General features: G+C 34.4%; 1 protein-coding gene across 1 annotated transcript; it reads left to right on the top strand.

The window, feature by feature from the left end:
• Nucleotides 1–14,190: 14,190 nt before the first annotated feature.
• LOC107800241 (uncharacterized) lies at nt 14,191–16,563 on the top strand. Its single transcript, XM_016623390.2, has 5 exons — nt 14,191–14,752; nt 14,925–15,001; nt 15,152–15,188; nt 15,282–15,390; nt 15,716–16,563. Exons 1-5 carry the CDS (start codon nt 14,500–14,502, stop codon nt 16,362–16,364), a joined length of 1,125 nt encoding a protein of 374 aa, XP_016478876.1. The 5' UTR covers nt 14,191–14,499; the 3' UTR covers nt 16,365–16,563.
• The last annotated feature ends 288 nt before the right edge of the window (nt 16,564–16,851 follow it).

Here is a 16,851-nt window from a genome sequence, read left to right as displayed (position 1 = left end):
TGTCTGTAAAAACGGATTCAAAATTTTAACGTGATCATTTTGATCTTTAAAGTTCTTTGCGTTAAATGCCTAGTTGTTATAACTATGGAAATTATAGTTCAAAAAAGAAATCAATTAAAAGACTAACAAAGACGTATACTGAACCCAAATCAATTATGGTCAAAGAATAGTTTTTTTTGGTTTCTCACTCAATATGCAGTACATATTTTAAGACTCGACTAATCCAGATTCGTGTCGACAAATTTCATTTTAGGAAGTAAAATATATCCTACCAAAAGTGATTTATACCCATAACTCAAATCAACACCTCTAATTGAGAATGAAAGAGTGCTTATCGTTCTATCACAACATTTGATGGTGTCAAAGAATAGAGTTGGACGGTAAGCAATTGAAATTCGTTCGGACTCTCAGTTTTAGGTCTATGACTATCTACCATATTCCATCAGCTATTGATTATTGTTTTCTTTAAAAAAGAAAAAAAAAAACTATTGTGTTGAATGGGAAGGAAAGAATTTTCAATCACCACCTTTTCACTAGGGAACACATCTATAATTTTTATGGTTATAATTACGTGTCACATATAATATGTTGCATAAATTACATTATCAAGTCTGTCAGCTAAAAAAAGTTATGACTGAGAAAATCCCTAATATACTTTAAAAGATAAATTATTATAATGAAACAAACTTGAATGGGGTAGGAATATATAGGTCAAAAAAGACTCATTTTAGCATACCCAATTAATTCGAGATTGAAGTATGTGATGTTGCATGACGAACTTAATAATAAAGTTTTATATTACACATATAATAACTGCACATTTAAATTGATAGAAAAAACATCTTTTTCGCTGATTCAATAAAAAAAGTGCTACATATGCTTAACTTTAATTAAGCATATAGAGAAGGAGTCGTAGATGAACTTGTAAAGATGAAACTACGACAAAAATGTAAAAATTTTGTGGGCACTTTATTTGGTCGCTCTCATTTAATTTTTATTTACCATTTTAATAAAGTTTAACTGGTACCCAAAATACAAATAACTTCAGACAAGCCGCTTCTTCTATGCCTTTCCTCCTCCTCCTCATCCTCCTTCTTCTCAATTGCTGTAAAATAAAGGTGACGATGAGTTTACCTGGTATTTGTGAGTAGGTTTTAAGATGGTTTATGGTGCTTTACGGTAGTGAACTACTGCAAGACTCTTTCTTTGCTACTTCTTCTTCTTCTTCTTCTTCTTAGTTACAAAATTAATTTGTTAGATTTGTTGTTGTTTTGATAAATTAATGACTGAGGTTTATTCTTTATGATATTTAAAATTTATGTTTCAAATTTGAACTCATTTAGAGTTAATTTGGTCAATAAATCATATATTGGATTGTTGACATTTGAAGAACATATTTCTGAACTTCAGAAGAAAACGTCAAGTACATGCAAAAATTGACTGTTCTTTAGAAGTATATGCCTTAAGTGCATGCTTAGTGTCACGACCCCTTTTTCTCCATAGGATGTCGTGACGGCACCTAGCAACAACATGCGAAATAATTAAAATATAATAGATATAAATCTCAAACTCAACAACTGTAATAAAACAAAGTTACAACTCAGCATAATACAAATTCCGACACCCGGCGTAGTACAAGTTACAAGCTCTAAGTATGAATACTGGATAATCCTATACATCATGTCTATATATAAAGGATAATGAAATAAGAGGTCTAGAGAGAGGGGGACTCCGAGGCTTGCGAACGCCGACAGGTATACCTTGAAGTCTCCACAGTAGAATCCCGACTAATGCTGGCTCTGCACAAAAAGATGTACAGAAGAGTACTACAACGGTACCTAGTAAGTGTCAAGGCCCTACTGGAAATAATAAAAGACTGAACAAATGTTTGCAGTGTAATAAAGACAGTAATGAAATTGAAACAACGAATAGTAAAACGAGATTAGCTACACAGAACTAAGCAAATAGTGCAACACGGAGAAAAACAGTTAATAGTATCCTAAGGAAACAATGATCAAAGCCAAGTACAAAGAATGGGGAAATGTCAACAATAGCCACTACCAAGGTACTGCCTCGTAGTCTCAAATCACAAAATAAATCAAATCTTTCCTTATATCACCGCGGACGTCTTTACATTTAGTTTTGAAAATTATTTTTTCCGAAATAGTATCTCGCGATTTAGCCCGCTTTATCACACCGCATGGCTTCTAGTAGTTCCCCTACTAGCCACGCGTATCAAGCCCATCTTATCTTACCACATGCGTTTCAGCACCCAAACTTTATACTATTGCATGAGTATCAATATCACAACATATCACAAATCGCACCTCAAGTGCCCAATATCACCATTTGCCAGAGAAACCAAACAATAACAGAATTTTATAATAAGGATCCCACGGCTCAACCACAATGTACACAAAGTCTCAACAACAATAATCGGAAGAATAACTCAATGGAATGATATTTCACAACTTAACACTCTGCCTCATTAGAAATCACGACCTTTGCAACTCAATACCAATTTCAACAACAACATATTCCAAGAGATAGCAAATTCAAGTAAGAATTTAACAGTTAAATAATAAATATGGAATAAGGAAACGAGAATTTCAATAAAACATGTAGAGCAATTAGCAAGTAAGAGATAAGACGAGTAGACATGTGAAATTAGACTAAATATGATGACTATAATATGTTAAAGTAACTCAATTAAGCACTCGTCACCTTGCGTACACGGCTTTTACATATCACAATTATCACAACAATACCAAATCCTAAGGGGTAATTCCCCCAACACAAGGTTAGGCAAGTCACTTCACGCTAAATCAATCAACTAAAAGGCTTTTTCCTCGATTGTCCAACTCCGAATGGCTCGAATCTAGCCAAAACAATTTCATACTATAAATATAACTATAGGAAAATAATTCAAACAATGAAATTACGATCTTTGCATAGAATTAAAAAATCGCCCCAAAAAGTCAATCTGGGCTCGCGTCTCGGAACCCCACCAATAAAATTTGAATACCCATTTGATATTGAGTCCAACCATATAAGAATTATTGAAATCCGACCTCATTTCGCCTTTCAAAACTCAAAAACTTAGTCTAAGAAGTTCTACCACTTTTTCCCATTTTTTCCAACTCCAATCCTTAATTACATTATAAAACATTGATAGGTTCGAGTAATTTGACCAAAATCGAGTTAGGAATCCTTACCCCAATGATCTCTCTGAAAATCTCTCGAAATTTCGCCTCAAACCGAGCTCTCTAAGTCCAAAATGTGAAATATGAAATAAACCCTCAATTTTAAACTTAAATCTGCTGCCCAGTTGTTTACTCTTCGCGAATGCGGAATGTGCCTCGCGTTCGCGATGCACAAAATACATAGCTGCCAAAAATCCTCTTCACGAACGTGATACACCCTTAGCTAGACCTATACGAACGCGACCCCCCTTATGCGAACGCAATGAACAAGTTCTCTTACCTTCACGATCGCGTGTCCACCTTCGCGAACGCGAAGAACAATCTCGAACGTCTCCCTAGAAATCCTTCGCGAATGTGAGACTTACCCCGCGAACACGAAGAAGGAAACCAGAACTGAGCAAAACCAGACTTCAGCAATTCCTCAATGATACGAAATGCGCCGAACATTGTCTGAATTACACCCGAGGCCCCCGGGACCTCAATCAGACATACCAACAAGTCCTAAAATATTATGCAAACATGCTCGAAGCATCAAATCACACCAAACAACACTAAAATCACGAATCGCGCATCGATTCAAGCCTAAGAAACTTATGAACTTCTGAATTTCAAAACTAATCAGATTCATACCAAAACTACTCCGATTGACTTAAAATTTTGCATACAAGTCATAAATGACATTACAAACCTATTCTATCTTTCGGAATTGGGATCAGACCCTGATAAAAATAAAGTCAACTCTCGGTCAAACTTTCCAAAATCTTTCATTTTTCAACTTTCGCCAATTCACGCCAAAATGACTTATAGACCTCCAAATCAACATCCGGACACGCTCCTAAGACCAAAATTACCACACGGATCTACTAGAACCATCAACACTCTATTTTGGGGCCGTCTTTACACAAGTTAAACTACGATCAACTTTTACAACCTAAACCTCCAACTTAGGGACTATGTGTCCCTTTTCACTCCGATACTTACCTAAAACCAAAACCAACATCCCCGCCAAGTCACATAATTATGATACAACATAGAAGAAGCATAAATTAGGGGATCAAGGCTAAAATACTCAACATGACCGGCCGAGTCGTTACATCCTCCCCATCTTAAAAAAATGTTCGTCCTCGAATGAGTATAGAGACATATATGAAGTGGTGAAAAGATAAGAATAATGGCTAAGCATATCATGCTCGGTCTCCCAAGTCACCTCTTCGATTGGCTGACCCCTCCACTAAACTTTTACTGAAGCAATGATCTTTGACCTCAACTTTCGAACCTGTCTGTCCAAATGGCCACCGGCTCCTCAACATAAGACAAATCCTTGTCCAACTAGACTAAACTAAAATCCAACACATGAGACAGATCGCCATGATACTTCCGGAGCATAGAAACATGGAATACTAGATGAACTGCAGCTAGACTGGGTGTTAGTGCAAGTTTGTAGGCCACCTCTCCAACCCTATCAAGTATCTCAAATGGCCCGATATACTAGGGCTCAGCTTGCCCTTCTTTTCGAACCTCATAACACCCTTTATGGACGAAACCCGAAACAAGATCCGCTCCCCGACCATGAATGCAATGTCACGAACCTTCCGATCCGCATAACTCTTCTGTCTGGATTGGGCTGTACGAAGTCGGTCTTGAATCAATTTAACTTTCTCCAAAGCATCCTGAACCAAGTTTGTACCCAATAGTCTAGCCTCACCTGGCTCAAACCAACCCACCAGAGACCGCCTACCGCCTACCATATAAAGCCTCATACGGAGCCATCTGAATGCTCGACTGGTAGCTTTTGTTGTAGGCAAACTCCGCAAGCGGCAATAACTGATCCCAAGAACCTCCAAACTCCATCACACAAGCACGAAGCATATCCTCCAATATCTGAATAGTGCGCTCGGACTGTCCGTCCATCTAATGGTGAAATGTTGTACTCAACTCCACCCGCGTGCCTAACTCATGATGTATGGCTCTCAGAAATCGCAATGTAAATTGCGTACCCGGTCAGAGATGATGGATACCGGCACTCCATGAAGCCTGAAAATCTCGCGAATATAGACCTAAGCTAGCTGCTCTGAAGAATAAGTAGTCTCCACTGGAATGAAATGAGCTGACTTGGTCAATCTATCCACAATTACCCACACTGCATCAAACTTCCTCCGAGTCTATAGGAGCCCAACAACAAAAACTATAGTAACCCGCTCCCATTTCCACTCTGGAATCTCCATAGTGCTGCCTCAAGTCTTGATATATCTTGGCGGCACCTAGATGAATGGAGTACCGTGAACTGTGAGCCTCCTGGAGAATCAACTCACGCAAACCATCTACATTGGGCACATCTAGCCTGCCCTGCATCCGTAACACATAGTTATCCCTAATAGTGACCTCCTTGGCATCGCCATGCTGAACTGTGTTCTTGAGGACAAGAAGATGGGGATCGTCATACTAGCGCTCTCTGATGCAATCATATAACGAAGACCGAGAGACCACACAAGCCAAAACTCAACTTGGCTCAGAAATATCCAATCTGACAAACTGGTTGGCCAAGGCCTGAACATCTAAGGCTAATGGCCTCTCTACTACCGTAGATATGCTAAACTGCCCAAACTCTCCACCTTGCGACTCAAGGCATCGGCCACCACATTAGCCTTCCCGGGATAATATGGGATGGTGATATCATAGTCTTTAAGCATTTCTAACCACCCCGACCGCTGCCGCAAGTTGAGATCCTTTTGTTTGAATATGTGATGTAGACTCCGGTGGTCGGTATAGACCTCATAAAGGACACCGTACAAATAGTGCCGCCAAATCTTCAAGGCATGAACAATAGCTTCTTACTCAAGGTCGTGGACAAGATAGTTCTTCTCGTAAACTTCAGCTGTCTAGATGTGTAGGCAATCACCCTACCGTCCTGCATCAACACCGTACCGAGACGAATACGCGACGCATTACAGTACATAGTATAAGACCCCGAACCCGAAGGCAAAATCAACGTTGGGGCTGTAGTCAAATCTGTCTTGAGTTTTTGAAAGCTCTCATCACACTTCTCAGTCCACCTGAACAAAGCACCTTTCTGGGTCAATCTAGTCATAGATGCAACAATAGATGAGAAAACCTTTACGAATCAATGGTAATACCCTGCCAAACCAAGAAAACTCCGGATCTTAGTAGCTGAAGACGGTCTGGCCAACTCTACACTGCTTCAATCTTCTTCGGATCTACCTTGATCCCCTCACTAGACACTACATGACCCAAAAATGCCACCGAATTAAGCTAGAAATCAAACTTTGAAAATTTTGCATACAACTTCTTTTCTCTTAAGGTCTGAAGCATAATCTCGCACATCGATTCAAGCCTAAGAAACTTACGAACTTTCGAATTCCAAAACTAATCTAATTCTTACCAAAACAACTCCGATTGACTTTAAAGTTTGCACACAAGTAATAAATGATATCACAGACCTATTCCAACTTCTAGAATCAGGATCCGACCCCGATATCTAATAAAGTCAACTCCCGATCAAACTTTTCAAAATTTTTTATTTTTCAATTTCGCCAATTCACGCAGAAATGACCTACGGACCTCTAAATCAACATCCAGATACACTCTTAAGATCAAAATCACCATACGAAACTATTAGAACCGTCAAAACTCTATTCCGGGGTTATCTTCATACAAGTTAAACTATGGTCAACTTTTACAACCTAAACCTCTAACTTGGGGACTATGTGTCCCTTTTCACTCCGAAACTCACCCGAAACCAAAATCAAACACCCCCGTCAAGTCACATAATCATGATGCAACATAGAGGAAGTATAGATTAGGGGATCAGGGCTAAAATGCTCAAAATGAACGGTCGGGTCATTACACTAATTTTTTGTACTTAAGACGAATACGTCTTGAATGAAACTAATATTTTGCATACATTTAAGATGTTTGTCTTAAGATGTTCGTCTTGAACATAAAAATTACATTTAAGATGCACTTAAGACGTATGTATCTGAATTGCTGCCAATTATTTTGTATGCAGTTAAGATATTTTCGTATGAATTCCCAAACTTCAGATAAAATTTGTAATTTTAGACGCGAATTACACTACTTCAGTCGAGTACATCTGAAGTTGTGTCCGAAGTGAGTAAAAATTGTAATATCTTTTGAACTTAGGAGTCGTTTGGTTGGGAAACAAATTGTCTCATGATTAATTATTTCGGGATTAGTTATCCCATCCTCCCATAGGGATAAAAAACTACAATCTAACTAATCTCGGGATTGGTTATACCATGATTTTATTCCAACCAAACATGGGATAAACTCATCTCAAATTTAATCTCGAGATTAATTATCCCTTATCTCTCATACCAAACGAGCCCTAATAAGGTATTTGGACACTTCCCCCCAACGAAAAAAGAAAAGGAAAAAAAAGACATTTTATTTTTTGAAGCCCTATCCTCCCATGTTTTAAATTCCTATGTACTAAGACTTTAAGATAATCACTAGAAATATTCTAATATGTAATACTAGTATGGATTTGACTTTTGAAAAATCAAATTGCTTAACTCTGTGAATATATTTATCTTCGGGTTATCTCTGGTTGTTAAAACTACGTTTGGTCAAGTTTTTGATTTGAGATGCACAACATGTATGCATATGTAGCATGTAAGAATACTACATGCATCACTAGAACTGTTTTTGAAATTTTATTACGAAGATCAATAAGGGTTAGTAATACTATTAAAATAAGGAGCATAAGACGACAGACATGCTCATTCTCAAAGAATGCTAGATCCGCATTAATAGGCACACATATTCCTATGAAACCTTATTATTTACACCTCCAATTAAATATATGCAATTAGATAAATTTATGTTATATATGTCGCATTATATTAAGAACATTTTTGGTTATAATTTGGTATACAATATTTCTTTTGGGGGTCCACTAATTCGAATTCGCTTAGAGAAAATTTCACTTTGGGAGTAAAATATTTGACAAATTCATATTTAGAGTTTGAATCCGAAATTTTCATTAAAGATTAAAGAATACTTATAACTCCATTACAAAGTTTAACAGTTGCATCATATTAAAAATTAGTGTAATAGAAAAGGAAAACAAAAACTTATTCTGAGGGTTGACTTCATAGGATGGTGTGCTGGTGCTGCAGTGAACCTTTTCAGTGCAAGATCACTACTTTTACCAATAAGATATTTATTTATTGGTTAAAATAGGGATTACCCTATTATTTTTTTTGTAATACATAATCTCCTTATTATGCGTTAGAATATCTACTTTTAATTTATTGCAATATTTATAAAACAAAATGAAGATTATAAAAAAAATGAAAAAGGAAAGGCAAAGAAAAATAAAGAAGAGAAAAATAATGTAAGAAATAAAGAATATTGAAAAAGAATTAAAAAAAGAGAACAAAGGTACCTGTGTCATTTTTCCTAGTTAAGTTATGTTAGTTTAGAAAGAAAAAGCTAATTTAATCAATAACCTTGAGAGGGTTATATAAATATTTTGAAAGGTTTTGGGAGTTATGTCACCCAAAAGGGAAAACTAAAGAGGGGTTATCCGTAAGGAACTACTGTTTGCAGCAAGATATTGATTATTGGGCGTTAATTAAAAGAATTTGCACATGCTTTCTTTAATATCATTTAATTTAGACCTTGGAATAGCAATTATGGACTATACAAAGAAGATTTTAAGATTTCTAAAATTTATATTTTTTTTCATATTATCCATAAAATACAAGAAGTAATTGTGATTGATCTTGATATTGATAATTCCTTTTGCTTTTTTAAAAAATAGATATTTTTTCTAAAGCTAATTAACTTCACGAGGAGTTCCCAAAGAAAAAAAAGGGGTTTCACGAGGAGCTGCTAGGTCTTGAGAGATTTTACTTTTGAGCAGTTAACCGGCTTTTTATTGAAAAAAGAAGCTCACATTTCGTTATTCAAACTTTTTTTTTTAATGGGAATATTATGTTTAATTTAAAGAATCTTTGACTATTTTGGTTATCTTCTAATTAGGAATTTTCTTCTTTCATTTATTGTGGCACTATATTATTCAGACTTTTCATGCAGTATATATATGTAGTTGATAGACCAAACTTCCAATTGCATCCACCAATTTCTCCAATATTGAAAACCTAAAACAAAATTTAGTAATTGTTGTAGTCGTCACAACAAATTACAGAGTGACATCTTTGTGGCAGCACGAGTCACATATGGTTATCATTTGCTTTTATAATGATGTTTAGTTAAAAGGAATCCATTAGGGCCAACTATTTTCCAGCATTTTAGCATCACTAGACTCAAGAAGCCCGTGATAATGAATACAATACCATGTAATACTTTTCTCTCTTTTTGGTTTCACATCGAGGTTCAGTGTTTGTATTGAGACCCAACTAATCTCGATTCGCATTGTATAAGACTTAAAAAAGGGAAAACATTTTCTATAAATTAAAAAATTCATTCATATAACTCAAACCAAAACATTTTCTATAAATTAAAAAAATTATTCATATAATTCAAACCCGGCCTAGACATCTGATTAAATATGAAAGATTATATCCCTCCAGAAGAAGAATAAGATGAAAACAAGTAACCCTAATACTTTATGCCTTTTTTTTTTCTTTCAAAAGCTTCAATCACCGCTCCAAAATACCACGCCAACAGACGTAGGGAGAATGCAACAGCTGTCGATCATTAAGTTATTTTTTCTTTCTTTGTAATGCAAAGAAGGAATTTCAAATAATTCTTGAAATTTGATAATTTTGTATGTGCTGTTTCAGTTTCGAATCTATAAAGTGAGAAGAATATGCTTACCGTATGCAAAATTACAAGAAAAGAAAACTAAAAAAAGATTCTGAAGCAAATTTTACTAACTCGGGTTAACAAATCCTGGAAGTCGCACCGATCTTAAGTTTTTGGCACAACATAAATTGGATATTTATTATTTAGACTTTGGTTCACATAGGTTTCCCTTCAACTATACGTACAGAGTTCACATACGTTTTCATTCAACTACATTGACTATTAATTTCTATTTCTACTTGCGTATACCCAACAGCCTTGCTGATATACTGCCTTTGTGAAACAAGAAAGATTACCACAAACTAATTCGCACATATATTTCTTAAGTCCACTAGGAATAGTCTAGGATTAATAATGACTCTGAGAGTCGCACAAGTTTAATTATTGTATTATTTTAGAGGCCTAGCTAGATTTTTGGCGTTTTGCAACCTAAATAACCTTTTGTTATTTCTATAAATCGCTATTCGAATAGGATTTTTTTCCCTTAACAATTGACTATTCCCTTGATCTTTCTACTCGTATCATGTAGTCTAGTAATTTAGTTTTTGAGATTCATCATAGATAAGCTTAATGCAAAATGCTATTTTGTCTTTATAATTAGCTGAGTCACTCCAACTATTTTAAACATGCAGCCAACTACAACACTGATTTTATTCCTTCATGTAGTTCATATCCAAACCCCAAGGCCCAAATTAATTATATGACTGTGTCAAGAATTACGCCATGTATATGTTCAAATCTTGACATATAGAATTATTTTATACTAGTGTAGATGAAAGCTAACAAATATCCAATAAAATAGCCGAAGTGTGCGTAATCTGACTCGGGCACAATTGATATTAAAGAAGACTTAAGGCATGTATATACTCATAGAGCTAAGGTGGGTATGTAGGTCCAAGCATAGGGTAGGAACAAAGCCCGTGATTCCCGACGTAAAGGAAGCTGCAAACATGCAAAAACAAATTCATCCTTTTCCTTTATTTAAGAGTAGTTATACAGATCAACATCACATACAGCAAGGCATCATACACTTAGGGGTCGTTTGGTAGGAGGTATTAGAGAAATAATGCAATCATTAGCTTTATGCATTACTAATATTTTATTTGGTATTTTTTTCAACTTGTGTATAAATACATCATACTTGGCATTATTCTATGCATAAGTAATGCATAGAAAACTATGGCATTAGTAATACCAAGGCTTTAATGCATGCATTAGCATGATTAAAGACAAAATTATCCTTAAAGTCCATTAAAGCTAGAGAATATGGAGGGCATTTTTGTAAGCAACTATTTTTAAAAAAAAATTATGCAATGCATTATAATTTTAATACACCACACCAAACAATAGATAAGAAATAATATTTGTATAACTAATGCTTGCATTACTAATACATGCATTACTAATATACATTATTCCACACTATTCTTATACATCCTACCAACCGACCCCTTAATGTGTCAGCATAACCGAAAAAATATGTAGGTCCAAGCATGTAAACCACATTAGTATACTATCGCTTAAGTAATAAATTGAGGTGGTATGTACTATTTATCTCTGTTTTAAAAGGTAGAATTGTGACTCGCCCCGGGGCGGAGTACTTGTAAAATGCCCCTGGGCTTATGTGTGCGGCTTAGTTACGTGAGACTTACGCCTCGGCCATCGGGGATTACGCCCCGGACACGCCTAACGCCCAGCGTACTGTGCTCGCCTAATAGAACTTTATGCAATTGTATTTAACTAATCTTGCAAATCCAAAATTTTCTTAATAAATTTTTGACTATTTAAAATTACTTTTTTTATTAATAATAAATCATTAAGTCGAGAGTATTTTATGTCATAATTAAAATAAAATTTTTTGCACGTTATCCACTAAGACTGCTATGATAGTTAATTTTAAACAAATCTTTCATTTAAAAAGTATTTATTTATTAACTTTTGTTATGTTTTTACGTATATAATAGTCCATAATTTTTTTTATAATCATTTTTCTAAATATATTTGTTTTTCGTTTACGAGATACAATACTTATTAATAAATAGCTTAGTATTAACTAGTAATTTTTTACAAATAATTATTTATCATGGTATTGTATGGTGAATTATGTGTCACTTTATTAACTTATTGAAATTTAAAATAAATGGTTCTATAGAATCATATTTAAAATTGTTATATTTTTATATAAATTCTCTTTCAAATAGAAAGCATATTAAATAAAAGGAGTATTTAAGAAAAATATCAAATTATAATATCGAAATTCTTTCAAGATTCACTACTCCTTAAGAGATACATATAAGATTTCGTCTCGAATACATTACTTTTGATGTTTGAGCTGTAACGACGTTGCAACTAATTTGCATATTATGATATATGTCATACTTTTCGTATTTTTCATAGTTGAATTATAATTTGTAAATATTTTAAATAGATTATTTCTTATAATTTTATGATTTTAATGTAATTTTTGTAATTATTTTTTTATTTTATACTATCTTAAAATTCTTGAAATTAATAAAATTCAAAGATCCGTGGGACTTACGCCCAATGTCTCAGGGCTTATGCCTCGCCTCATCAGAGGTAAAATGCCCCGCCTCACGCCCTCGCCTTTTAAAACATTGCAACTTATATACTATGGAGTATTTATTATTAATAACGGTTAAGCAGTACAAGGAAGCATATATTTTTCATTCATTAGTTTGATTTAAACATCGAATATGGGGTTAAGTATTTTGCACTCGCTACTAATAGCAACTCATGTTTGTTATGCTCACTTGGCTAAAATTTTTAGTCCAAACCAAGATAATTGCTCTTCAAATACTCTTCTTTATACCATTATATTGCATTTCAATTTTCCACGTTATGTTAAGATGAATTCTGGGCCATGTTTGATAAAAAATTAATTTTGTCCAGTGGAAGGACAATTAAGTCGCTCAAGAATTAAATAAACTGGATAGATCAAATGGGACAAATCGAACAATGGAAAATTTTCCATCTTTCCAATGTGAAAGAGCAGGGAAATTTGGAAAACCGATATAAGCTGCTAAGTTTATATTGGAATCTCTTGGTATTGATGGTATTAAAAAATGGTAGAATTTCAATCTTCACTGATCAGTGTGGTCCCAAGACTCATTTCTATAAAACAAGAGAAACCAAAATGTATTTTTGACTTACCGAGACTCAGTCCATAAACAAGACTATTTTAAGTGTCTTAGGCCTTTGTATTGCTGTTGAAATTGGTAGAAATAGGTATGTTTTTCAATGATGTTGAAGCGTTGAAGCAGTCCACACAATTCTTTTTTTATAAACGTGGCGTTCGGATTAGCTTGTACCTACCTCAACTAATTTTAGACGATACATGTTATCTTCCATCATTACAGGTGTCGAGTAATTCTGTCCATCAAAATTTAGATAGATGGAAAGAAATCGCCTAATATTTTTGCCCGCTGAAAGCAGTCCACAATTTACTGATGTTGATCTCCAGATTTTTCATAATAGCTATGTAATACTCTCTCACTCTTATTTTTGTATGATAATATTTGATTGAGTACGAAATTTAATATAATAATTTAACTTATATATTATATGAGTGGTAGTGTGAAAAAATATAGAATTATTGAAAAAATAGTTTGATAGAAACAACATCAGCTAAATGAATTCGAGTTCTTGAAAATTAATAAAATGATCTCAAATATTTTAGAATGTCTCAAAAGAGAAAGAATGTTATAACGAATTAAGATAGATGGAGTATATTATTAAGGGAAAATGACATTATAGCTGTTGTCAAAATAATAGCCGAAAAAATATATAGTTTTTGTATATATATATACACATTATGTATGTTATATAAAAAAATTATATAAATTTTATACACTTTTTTCGGCTACCAAATATAAATAGTTTCTGGCGCGGGCTAAAAGTGATAATACCCCTTATTTATTTTATTTTGAAGAGAAAAAAATAAGAAACCTTTTCTTTCCTTTTTTTAAATTTAAAAAAAGGCAATTTTCCTGACATGCTGCTTTCCTACAGATGCTTTACAACTTAGAGCTGGCCTCACATGACGTAAATTTTGCCTTAGTTTTAAGATTTATAGCGTTAATTATCATGTGCATCATCCATGGAATCATGCATGCATGGATACATATAATAATTAATAAAGAGTTAGATAAATAATTACTTGGGGGGGGGGGGGGGTCTCTTCGATCTTATTTTACAAGTCTAGGGTTTGATTTTCCCATTTGTTCTACGTAAAACTGTAAGTTCCATTTTCCTTTTCCGACATCAGTCTATGGAATATTTAACTTCTTAAATTTCATGTCTACTATATCCTCAGATAGAAAGAAAGTTTAGTTTAGAGCTATGCAGTTTGTAAGAAGCCCTAATTAATCACAGGAGATGCTAAAAAATTTACTGTTTCCTTCTTCTCCTTTTTTGTAAATCATATTGCAAGAATCTCAAGTTTAAGAGAAACTTATAGTAAAATATGATGGAGGATAGTGGTGAGACTGGATGTAATTCCAAGACGAGTTCGAATTCTGGAAAATATGAGGATGATGAGGAGAACAATTCGAGCAAGTTTAAGGATGGAGGAAGCTCAAGCAATAGTACAGTTGAAGAGAGCGAAAAGAAACCCTCTGTGAGACCTTATGTTCGATCCAAGATGCCTAGACTCCGATGGACACCTGATCTCCATCTCCGCTTCATTCATGCTGTAGAAAGACTTGGTGGACAAGATCGTAAGTTTTAACAACATTTTTGAGTTTGTCATAGTAGCTAATTAATCCCTAATTCTGTATTCTCTCTAACAGTTTAAGCTTTTAGATGAGATGGTCGCACAGTTCAATATTGATGTTTTATTAGAGTATTTGGCCTTGTTTAACGATTCTTTTGCTTCTATTTTTGGTGCAGGAGCAACACCAAAGTTAGTTCTTCAAATGATGAACATAAAAGGACTCAACATTGCTCATGTCAAGAGCCATTTGCAGGTAAATTAGAGTTTCTATAATAAAACTCAAGATCTATAATTTTTTGGTTCATTTAAATTTAGATGAGAAAGATAATGTTATCTCACTTAACATAATTGCTTAGGTTTCTCTGATTAACTTTTCTCCCTTTGATCTGTTTGTGTCTCATAGATGTATAGAAGCAAGAAGATGGATGACCAAAGTCAAGGTATGCTTTTATAATATTTCTCTATTTGTTAGGTTCAAATTTTAGTTTTTTTTTTGGTGGTAGTAAATTTTGATTTTGAGTTCTTTCCTATAGGAACTGCACATCACAGGCTTTTTATGGAAGGTGGAGATCCAAATATCTACAACTTGAGCCAACTCCCTATGTTCCCTACTTTTCATCAGAGGCTCAATTCCACTTTTAGGTATGTAATGCATATGATTCCCATCTTTCCTGCTTTCACTTCCTCTTTGTATTAAAAGCATAATGAGAATTTAAATTTGATGGATTCAAAGTTTATGTTCGCATAATTAAGTCCATTGTACTTTTGCAATTATGAGTTCAAAACTTAGTATTTCTTGAAATTTCAGTGATTTATTTTTTCACACGCATATTTATGCACCGATTAAAAAAATTACTTACTAGATTCGACTGATATCAACCCTTCGAAAATGCATTTCATCCGCCTCTTTTATTTCCCTTAAAAAAAGGAAAACAATAGTTCTTTGTTATAAACTTTTTTTTTCCAGATATGAAGATGCTTCTTGGAATTTTCATGGTAATTGGACAATGGGGCAACGCCCACTAGACAGGAGCAGTAGAGGATTTTACACAACACTGACTGAGAGGATCTTTGGTAGCAACCATGGTAGGGAAGCAAATGAAGATTTATGTAAAAGGAATCCTTCTTTCATCAGTGAAAGATCCAATTTACAAACACATGAAATTAAAGATGAAATGGGATTATCTCTTGAACATGAAAGCCATAGCGGCGAGCTCACTCCCATATTATCTCATATTGCTGCAAAAGCTCAAGCAAGAGCCATAAATCTTCAGAAGCAGACTCCTTTGAAAAGAAAGGTTTCAGATTGTGATCTTGATCTGAACTTATCTCTAGGGGTAAAGCCAAGGAATGGAAGTGATAACCTACGTTGCACAGACTTTTCAAAAATGCTGCCGTACTCGTGTCCGATTTTCCAAAGAGACACTACTTTTAGAGGATCCAACACGCAGAGTCCGAGCAACAATGATGATAATGATAATGGGAGTAGCTTATCATTGTCATTGTCCTCACCATTGTCTTCTTCAAAGGTTACAAGGATTAAAGAAGATGGTAACAGTAATGCTACAACAGAAAATGCAAGAAGAGGGGCAAGTACTCTGGATCTGACTCTATGAATGAGGACAGTATTCTAAGTGAGATCTTGAGGTACTTGTTTCATATTGTTGTTGACAATCTCTTTTGTACCATTTACCAAGTTATATTATTATTACAACTATATAGTACTGCTGGCTTTTGTTGTTTCTGTTATTATCAAATAAGTATATCTTAGCAAGAAACTTGAGTGTGTGAAATTTAGCACCAAGTTTAGCCTCATGTGGGTTCACAATTTATTTTTTGGATAATTGTGGTGTCCAGCCAGTCTGTCTTCATCTCGACTAAAATCACAGGGCGTATCCTATCTCCCACATAGATGAAAAGAAATATTTTTACCTATGCTGGAATTTGATTCTTATACTTCATTGCATGGAGAGAGAATCGTGCCGATAGTTTCAGACATCATTGAAAAAGTTGAGATTTATATTTATGTGTGCTTTCCAAATAACTAGGATTATTTTTCCCAAGAAATGACAAAATGAATGTGAGATGAGGATGACCCGACCT

This window comes from Nicotiana tabacum, chromosome 10 (genome assembly GCF_000715075.1).
Source record: "Nicotiana tabacum cultivar K326 chromosome 10, ASM71507v2, whole genome shotgun sequence".
NCBI lineage: Eukaryota > Viridiplantae > Streptophyta > Magnoliopsida > Solanales > Solanaceae > Nicotiana > Nicotiana tabacum.
Note: the sequence above shows the minus strand (reverse complement) of the source record. Positions and strands in the feature narration are given on the sequence as shown.